At 46.9% G+C, this 10,321-nt stretch overlaps 1 protein-coding gene across 1 annotated transcript; it reads right to left on the bottom strand.

Moving 5' to 3' along the window:
• Window positions 1-7,140: 7,140 nt before the first annotated feature.
• Window positions 7,141-9,244, bottom strand: LOC125424912 (carboxypeptidase A1-like; the record flags this gene model as incomplete). Its single annotated transcript, XM_048482348.1, has 2 exons — window positions 7,141-7,483; window positions 9,160-9,244. Coding segments are annotated over 2 exons (273 nt in total), but the record flags the coding sequence as incomplete, so codon positions are not given.
• Window positions 9,245-10,321: the final 1,077 nt, after the last annotated feature.

The raw sequence follows: 10,321 nt of genomic DNA on the forward strand, positions 1-10,321 counted from the left end.
AGGTAAAGGATTGCACTTTAGTTGTTTGCATGAAAATCAGTGGGGTTTAACAGCACTTAACAGGGTTACCCATACTGCTTCCCCAAAACTAGGTCTTAGGTTTAATGCTAATAACCGAGCCCAGCAGCCCAGGCCAGCTTAGATCTATGTGTTTGGGGGGGGGGGACAACTCTGTTTGCGCGTGCCCACAGAGAGGGCTCTGAGTGCCACCTCTGGCACCCGTGCCATAGGTTCGCCACCACTGCCCTATGAGCTTAATCCCCGGCGATGATATGCTACGTCCATGCACCTGACAAATCAGATGAGGGCCTCGGAAGGAAGCAGTTGGTATCTCTGTGGTCAGTGAGACCCTGGTGACTATAAATGAGCTAGATATGGTCGTCCCATGCCCTGTGAATTCAACTCTCCAGTGCACTCTATTTGCCACCACCGGTAGACCAGATACGGAGCTTGAAGGCTTTTTGCATTGACCCGCTGCAATTGTTCTTGGGCTACGCTCGTGTCTACCTACCCCACAAAGTCTTCAGTGCCGAAGGCAACCGCCAGGAGAGCAGTAAACACCAAGAGAGCCCTCATCTTCCCCAGAGCCGGACACGTCCTGAGAAAGAGGGACTCCCCAAAGGTGCCTTATATCCTGCCCTTGGTGGCGCAGCTTCGGCCCAGCGTGGCAGTGCCCGCTCTCTGGCCTCGGCCACCTGTCCTCCTTCCCATGGCCCTGTCGGAAAAGAGCGGACACCTTTGCTGATTGATGAACTGGGGAAGCCGCCACCTGCCTTGGCTGGGGGGGCGGGGGGGAGGCCGAATGTTTGCTCTCTGTCCTCCAAGGCAAATGGATGGTTGGCCGTCTGCACCGCACAGCTGCGAGATAAACATCGCATAACTGAGCCAAACCTCATGGGGCCTTTGGAAAAGGTGGCCAACATTGGGGGGAGGGGGTTGGAGAGGATAGGGCAGTGATGGCGAACCTTTTGGAGACCGAGTGCCCAAATTGCAACCCAAAACCCGCTTATTTATCACAAAGTGCCAACACGGAAATTTAATCTGAATACTGAGGTTTTAGTTTAGAAAAAACGGTTGGCTCAGAGGCGTGCGTTACTCAGGAGCAAGCTTGGTGGTAGTCAGTGGCTTTGCTTTGACGCAACTGTGCAACTCTTCCAACGGGTGAATCACGACCCTAGGAGGCTTGACTCAGAAGCAAGCCCCATTGCCAGCAACCGAGCTTACTCCCAGGTAAAGGATCGCGCTTTAGTTCTTTGCATGAAAATTAGTGGGGTTTAACAGCGCTTAACAGGGTTACCTACACTGCTTCCCCAAAACTAGGTCTTAGGTTTAATGCTAATAATCGAGCCCAGCGGCCCAGGCCAGCCTAGATTTGGGGGGGGGCACTCTGTTTGCACGTGCCCACAGAGAGGGCTCTGAGTGCCACCTCTGGCACCTGTGCCATAGGTTCGCCACCACTGGGATAGGGCATGCACCAATAGGGTTGCCAACTTGGGGTTAGGAAATTCCTGTAACATGGAGAAGGCGGGATTTAAAGAGTTGAGGAATCTCTTGAGAATATAATTCCATAGAGTCCACACTCCAAAGCAGCCAGCTGTGTGCCCTGCCCCAAAACTCAGGGTGGGAGTCAGGGTGGGGCAAAGTCCAACACTGGGCTCATCGTGATCAAAATCAGGTGGAGCTTCAAGGTCGGAACCAGCAGTATAAACCTGGTCCCCAGCCAGGAGCGTACACCCCCAGGGGGACATTTAGAATAGAATAGAATAGAATAGAATAGAATAGAATAGAATAGAATAGAATAGAATAGAATAGAATAGAATCTTTATTGGCCAAGTGTGATTGGACACACAAGGAATTTGTCTCCGGTGCATATGCTCTCAGTGTACATAAAAGAAAAATACATTTGTCAAGAATCATAAGGTACAGCACTTAATCATAAGGTACAGCACTTAATGATTGTCATATAGGTCTAGTAAGCAATCAGGAAACAATCAGTAGTAATGAAAACATAAATGTAAAATCTATAAACAAATAAAATAAAATAAAATGTCAGCACAGGCTATAGTCATACAGTCATATGGGAGGAGATGGGTAATAGGAATGATGAAAAAGTAGCAGTAATTATATAATAAGTATATAATAAATAGTTTAACATTATCGAGGGGAATTATTTGTTTGACAGAGTGATGGCATCGGGAAAAAACTGTTCTTATGTCTAGTTGTCTTGGTGTGCAGTGCTCAGTAGCGACGTTTAGAGGGTAAGAGTTGAAACAGTTTACGTCCAGGATGCGAGGGGTCAGTAAATATTTTCACAGCCCTTTTTAGGATCAAATGTCCCCGGGCGGAGGCCATTTAGTCACATGGGCCTTGGAAAATCCCCCCATACCCCTCCTCCTCCCCCCTGGGTCCATACACTGACTTCAAGACTTGGTGCAAAAAAAAAAAAACACGTTGTTTGATCATGATGGGGGAGGGCAGCCGCCCATAAGGGAGGGTGGAAAACTCAGATTTTGCACCGGGCTACATTTTCCCTAGCTAGGTCTCTGACCCCAACAAGCGGAGCTTTTTCCATTAAAAAAAAAAATTCCCAGTCTATTGAACCGGAACCCCAAAAATACCTATAGTTTTTTTTTTTTTTTGGCCCACCCCTTGACCCTAACGTTCTGGTACGCGTCCGGCTGGAAAAACAGTCGGGCATTCCTGGTCCCTAAAAACATCCGAGTGAGGACTCCTGTTTCATTTAGTCAACTCTGTGTGCTGTCGAACGGAAAAACCAACCACGGCCAGCGATTCTGTGAGCAGTAGGTTCAATAAAAATAAAACATATAAGATCATAAGCATAAGCATTTTTTTATTGTCCTTGTGCACGCACAACGAAATTTACAGCAGCATTCCTCGATGCGCACAATTTCAGACTCATGCCCCATCCTCCCTTTCCCCTTCCTCCACCCATCCCTACACAGCCCCAAACACATCAACCACGAAGCCGCGGAGTTCAGCATCGCCATTAGCTCTAGAGTAGAAGCTGTCTCTGAGCCTCTGGTCGTAGTTTTGATAGACCTGTATCGTCTGGGTCGGATGGCAACAGTTCAAAAGAGAGTGTGCTGGATGAGACGGGTCTCTCTCAGAATATTTTGGGCTTTCTTTAGGCTTCGGGAATTATGGTGAGTTCTTCCAAGGAGGGAGAGGGCCGATAATCCTCTGTGCAGTAGATCACCCTTGAGCCTTCCCATTTCGCCAGTGGGCAACTGAGAACCATACAGATGCAGTCGGGTTACATTACCCCTATAGCACAGCGTAAAAGGACACCAGGAGTTTTCCATTCAGTTGTTGTTTCCTTAACAGTCTCAGATAGTACAGTCTTTGCTGGGCCTTCTTAACCACCGCGGCAGTCTGCTGGATCAGACCAGAGTCCATCTAGTCCAGCACTCTGCTACTCGCAGTGGCCCACCAGGTGCCTTTGGGAGCTCACATGCAGGAATTTGTCTCCGGTGCATATGCTCTCAGTGTACATAAAAGAAAAATACATTTGTCAAGAATCATAAGGTACAGCACTTAATCATAAGGTACAGCACTTAATGATTGTCATATAGGTCTAGTAAGCAATCAGGAAACAATCAGTAGTAATGAAAGCAATGGCCTGCTGCTGCTGTTGCTGCTGCTCCCTATGATATATGTTATCATAGGTGTCAAACTCGCGGCCCTCCAGATGTTATGGACTACACTCGCGGCCCTCCAGATGTTATGGACCACAGTTCCCATCATCCCCTGCCAGCATGACGCTGTAGGGATCTGTAGTCCATAACATCTGGAGGGCTGCGAGTTTGACATCTGTGTGTTATATGATTGAAAAATTTGGCTTCATTTCTTTAGTTAGGTACGTTTCTGTTAGATGGATTTTTCTTCTAGGTTTTCTCTGGAGGCTTCCAGCAGCTTGTAGATTAATTGCCTCCCTCCTCCCATGTATCCCGAAGATGATTTCATTATGTTCACAATGACCCCAGATCTCCAATCACAAAGGACAATGAACTCAGAGACGAGGGGGTGGGATTCTTTATTGTGTTATAACATCCACACCCCAGGTGATCGGGCAGCAGGCTCTGCCCCTGTTTCAATGGACCCAGCTCGACAACTGGTCTGGGCAGGAGCCCCGGGCAAAGGGTGGAGCCTTCAGCAAGGACTTTCTGAATAAACGTCATCACCACCCAAGAGAAGGACTCTTTTTCCCGCCTCAAGTTTCCCGCCGCTGCAAAGTCTCATTGGTATCTTAGTATCCTAATGTTAGTTAGCGTTAGTTTGGAGAGGAGACGTCTGAGAGGGGATATGATTGAGGTCTATAAAAGTATGCAAGGGATAGAAAATGTTGACAGAGAGAAATTTTTCTCTCTTTCTCACAATACTAGAACCAGGGGGAATCCATTGAAAATGCTGGGGGGAAGAATTAGGACTAATGAAGAAGAGTTTGGAAGAGTTTGGATTTATATCCCCCCTTTCTCTCCTGCAGGAGACTCAAAGGGGCTGACAATCTCCTTGCCCTTCCCCCCTCACAACAAATACCCTGTGAGGTGAGTGGGGCTGAGAGAGCTCCCAGAAGCTGTGACTAGCCCAAGGTCACCCAGCTGGCGTGTGTGGGAGTGTACAGGCTAATCTGAATTCCCCAGATAAGCCTCCACAGCTCAGGCGGCAGAGCTGGAAATCAAACCCGGTTCCTCCAGATTAGAATGCACCTGCTTTTAACCTCCTGCGCCACTACTGCTCCTCCTAATCAAAGGAAACACTTCTTCACGCAACGTGTGATCGGTGTTTGGAATATGCTGCCACAGGAGTTGGTGATGGCCACTAACCTGGATAGCTTTAAAAAGGGCTTGGACAGATTTATGGAGGAGAAGTCGATCTATGGCTACCAATCTTGATCCTCCTTGATCTGAGGTTGCAAATGCCTCAGCAGTCCAGGTGCTCGGGAGCAGCAGCAGCAGAAGGCCCTTGCTTTCACATCCTGCATGTGAGCTCCCATAGTGCTGGACTAGATGAACTCTGGTCTGATCCAGCAGGCTCGTTCTTATGTTCTTAGTATCGCGAGACTTCGCCAGCTTTCATTCATTGTCTTCTGAGTACTCTATATTGTGTTTTAAATCATTTTTCATTGTCTTTGACTGCCCTGTATTGTGTGCCTGATTACTCTGATTTGTTGTACTCTTGGAAATCCTGTAACAGTGGTGGTGAACCTTTGGCACTCCAGATGTTATGGACTACAATTCCCATCAGCCCCTACCAACATGGCCAATTGGCCATGGGATTTGTAGTCCACAACATCTGGAGTGCCAAAGGTTCGCCACCACTGGTCTAGGGCAGGGGTCTGCAACCTGTGGCTCTCCAGATGTTTATGGACTATCAGCCAATTGGCCATGCTGGCAGGGGCTGATGGGAATTGTAGTCCATAACATCTGGAGTGCCAAAGGTTCGCCACCACGGTCCTATAAGAACCCTGCAGGTTCCCCGGTCCTGCATGGCTGTGCTAGCAAAAGTCTGTCGTGAAGATTCTTTGGTGTTATAGTAAAAGTGATTCATTGAAGAAAAGCCCTGCTTGCCGGGTCCTTATTGTTGCGAGCCTGAATTTCTATAGCGGCCCATCCTCTTGGTTACTGGATGTTGCCTTAGCAGATGGGTAACAGTGTCGGCCACAAACGCCTTCGAAAATCCATGACAAAAATGGTCTGATTGACCCAGATTTGCACGGGAAGATTTTATTGAACTGGTTGAGATTCAGATTCACAAGTGTTGGATTTTGCCCCATGTGAATTTCCTGCTGTTTCCCAGATGGCCAGGGGTGTCAGAGACGGGGCAGTCCCACAAGGTCTGCAGGAGAGTAAGCCACAATCCCACTCTTTCCCTCCATCTTTCCCCACCCCACACAGTGGTGTACCATCCAATCTGCCCTAGCAGGCAGCCGACAAGAGCTCGTTCAAACCTACAACAGCTTCAGGCATGGCAGAATTATGATAATCCTAAAGAAACTTGGGCTGTATATATTCTCTCTCACCAGTCAAACTGCAAAGAGATGAATTCTGGCCCTTTATCCTTTTAAACAGCCCCATTGATACCTCTGCATTCCCACACCTGGGGTCTGTAGAACACACCTTACCCCAAAGGTGTGAGCTCCCAATGGCACCTGGTGGGCCACTGCAAGTAGCAGAGAGCCGGACTAAATGGACTCTGGTCTGATCCAGCAGGCTAGTTCTTATGTTCTTATGTTCTTAAAGAACCATTGAAGTGCCAATAAAAATGAAATGGCAGGATCCAATCCATTGTTTGCCTCAACAAAAAAATAAAAAATAAATAACAGCTCTAGTAAGTGTCGGAAGTAGAATGAAGTAAAAGGTACTTTGTTCCACCAATGGTGGACATGTGATAAAGCACAAGAATTTTGGAAAATAATAAATATTGAGATTACTAAGATATTAAAAGTTCAAATAAAACTTAAACCAGAATTCCACTTGTTAGGCATGAAAAATATAACTTTAAATGAATCACTAAACATGTTATTTCACTATTTAGCAACAGCTGCAAAACTGGAATGGGCAAAAAAAAGGAAAATAAGTCGTACTCCATTAGTTCAAGATTGGCAAAATAAAGCCACGGAGTTGATGTCTTTAGCCAAAATTTCTGATTTGTTGGAATATAAAATGAAGAATTTATACAAAGATGGAAAAGTTAGTCTAATTATATGGGCAAAATTTATGATATAACTATTAGTTTAACGTTAAATGAGTAGAGATAATTGGGCAAATTGTATGGTATTATATAGATACTATAATAATGTATCATTTGTCTTTTTTGAGATCTATTTGTGGATGTATTTGTGAACTACTATGAATGTATGATGTTGATATATTTGTACTATGTATAAGACAGTTAAATTTTTAAAAAGTCGTTTGCAAAAACAAAAAAGGAAACAGAAATGAGAAAGCGGAAACTTTATTTCCAGTAGAACAGTATCCATTCCAGGGAATAGCCTCAGCCAGGGAACTGTACCATCGATTTCGGGTTGCCAACTCTGGGTTGGGGAATTTCTGGATATTTTGGGAGGTGGAACCTGGGAAGGGTGGGGTTTGTGAAGGGGAAGGGAAGGGAACAGTGGGGTTTAATGTTAGAGACTGAATCTTTCAAAGTGGCTGTTTTCTCCAGGGGGATTGATATTTGTAACCTGGAGACCCGTTGTAATGCTGGGAGATCTCCAGCCATCTCCAGGAGGTTGGCAACACCATGTTAGTTACCCTCCCCACAGTGGCATTTGGTTAAGGGGAATGGTCCCGGACGTGTTCCATGATCTTCAGGAGCGCCACCCAGGTTTCTTCTGCGGTTGGAATGATTTGATTGGCGGGCAGGATGAAGCCGTATCGACCCGTGTCCCTCAGCTCAAAGGTGTAGGAATATTTGACCCCGTTTTCGTAGCTCCAATCGATGGTCGTCCCGTCGGCCTGGTCTGCAGAAAAAGACAGCAGCACAAAAGCGTGACAAAGCTGTTTGGCGGATATCCAAAGCTGTTCGATGGATATCCAAAGCTGTTCGGCGGATATCCAAAACTGTTCGGCGGACATCCAAAACTGTTCGGCGGATATCCAAAACTGTTCGGCGGACATCCAAAACTGTTCGGCGGATATCCAAAACTGTTCAGCGGATATCCAAAACTGTTGGGCGGATATCCAAAACTGTTGGGCAGATATCTGCTGAACTGTATACCTCACTGAGCCTGAGCCTGCTACTCTCATCCGGTCCATCTTTGTCCAGTTTCAGAGGATAGCCATGTTGTTCTGCGGTATAAGAGTTAGATTCAAATCCAGTAGAGACCAACAAGATTTTCAGGATGAGGATTTTCAAGAGTTAAAGATCCCTTTGTCGAATACCCTTCGGACAAAGGGCACTTTGACTCTTGAGTGTTTATATCCTGAAAGCTTATATCCAGCGTGGTGTAGTGGTTAAGAGCAGTGGGTTCTAATCTGGAGAACCGGGTTCAATTCCCCACTCCTCCACCTGAGCAGCAGACTTTATCTGGTGAACTGGATTTGTTTCCGCACTCCTGCACATGAAGCCTGCTGGGTGACCTTGGGACAGCCACAGTTCTCTCTGAACTCTCTCATCCTCGCCTACCTCACAACGTGACTGTTGTGGGGAGAGGAGGGGAAAGGATCTTGTAAGCCACCTTGAGTCTCCTTACAGGAGAGAAAAGCAGGGTATAAATCCAAACTCTTCTTCTTGGTCTCCAAGGCGCTACTGGACCTTCTGGCCAGTGGTGGGATTCAGCAGGTTTTTATTTATTTATTTATTTATTTATTTATTTATTTATTTATTTATTTATTTATTTATTTATTTATTTATTTATTTATTATTTGATTTAATATACCGCCCTATTCCCGAAGGGCTCAGGGCGGTGAACAATATAATATCATGTATAAAAACATATATATAAGTTAAAACAATTGCATTCCAAAACAATATCCCACGAAACCCATATGCAACCCTCCCAGAAGAGAATAATAGGTCCCGATGATGTTAGGGAACCTGTAGAGCAGGGGGGGAGGGCAGGGCACACAAAGCGGCTGGTCTCTCCAAAGGCCCGGTGGAACAACTCGGTCTTGCAGACCCTGCGGAACTCTTCAAGGTCCCGCAGGGCCCAGACAGCTGGTGATAGAGTGTTCCACCAGGCAGGGGCCAGAGCCGTAAAGGCCCTGGCCCGAGTGGAGGCCAGCTGCGTCATTGAGGGGCCAGGGATATCCAGTAAATTGGCCTCTGCTGAACGCAGAGGTCGACCCGGGACATATAGGGTGATGCGGTCCCGAAGGTATGAGGGTCCCAGGCCGCGTAAGGCCTTGAAGGTCAACACCCACACCTTGAAGATGATTCAGAATTCAACCGGTAACCAATGCAGGTTCACACCACTTCGGCAGAACCGGTTGCTAAAACGATGCTTGCAAACAATCAGTTGTTAAAGTATTTGACTCCCACCACCGGAACCGGTTGTTAAATTATTTGAGTCCCGCCACTGCTTCTGGCTCACAGAATGCTCGACTGCCTCCCAACTATCTCCCTGCCTCACGAACCCCGCAGACAGATGAACGAGTCTGATTGGAAGAGGAGCGGGGATGTGGTTCTGCTACTCACATATAGTGTCGATGGTGCTTCCAAAAGTATACGCCGTGCCGTAAACGCCCGCCAAGGCCGAAACAGCTTCTTGAGCTAAGTCGTCCTGTAAGCAAGATATCAAAGAGTTGACTGTCTGGAGGTGTGGACTCATCTTCTCAATAGCAGCCACAAAGGAAAGGACCAGAGGTGGGGATCCAGCAGGTTCTCACAGGTTCCTGAGAGTAGGTTCCTAATTATTTGTGTGTGCCGAGAGGGGATTACTAAGTGGTGATTTTGCCACGTGATTTTTGCCTTAGTTACGCCCTCCTCTCAGCAGTAGCACACAGAACTTGAAGCAGTCTAGCAGGAGGGGCACCAAGGCAAGCGCAGCAGCCTGCTTGCCTTCGCGCATTCTGCTTCGGCCCAAGGACTCATGATGCGCTGCGTCCTTGCCACAGCCCCGCCCAGCAATGGCCCGCCCCCAGAATGCCCCACCCAGCCCCATTGGCGCTATGCCACAGTTTGAATCCCACCACCATGGGAACCTGTTACTAAAATTTTTGGATCCCAACACTGGAAAGGATGCTTTTTTCTCCAAGTACTGGAAATTAGACCTTGCTTTGCATGCACAAAAGCCCAAGTTTTATTTTTCTTATTTTGCTTCCATTTATACCCCATCTTTGCCATGACCCCAAATGGCCCCAAGTTGCTTAGACTGTCCTTCTCTCCCCTATTTTCTCTGCACAATAATCTTGCAAGGTGGAGGAAGAAGAAGAAGAAGAAGAAGAAGAAGAAGAAGAAGAAGAAGAAGAAGAAGAAGAAGAAGAAGAAGAAGAAGAAGAAGAAGAAGAAGAAGAAGAAGAAGAAGAAGAAGAAGAAGAAGAAGAAGAAGAAGAAGAAGAAGAAGAAGAAGAAGAAGAAGAAGAAGAAGAAGAAGAAGAAGAAGAAGAAGAAGAAGAAGAAGAAGAAGAAGAAGAAGAGGAGGAGGAGGAGGAGGAGGAGGAGGAGGAGGAGGAGTTTGGATTTATATCCCCCCCACCTTTCTCTCCTGCAGGAGACTCAAAGAGGCTTACAATCTCCTTGCCCTTCCCCCCTCACAACAAACACCTTGTGAGGTAGGTGGGGCTGAGAGAGCTCCGAGAAGCTGTGACTAGCCCAAGGTCACCCAGCTGGCATGTGTGGGAGTGCACAGGCTAGTCTG

The sequence above is a fragment of the Sphaerodactylus townsendi genome, unplaced genomic scaffold (genome assembly GCF_021028975.2).
Source record: "Sphaerodactylus townsendi isolate TG3544 unplaced genomic scaffold, MPM_Stown_v2.3 scaffold_1461, whole genome shotgun sequence".
Classification (NCBI taxonomy): domain Eukaryota; kingdom Metazoa; phylum Chordata; class Lepidosauria; order Squamata; family Sphaerodactylidae; genus Sphaerodactylus; species Sphaerodactylus townsendi.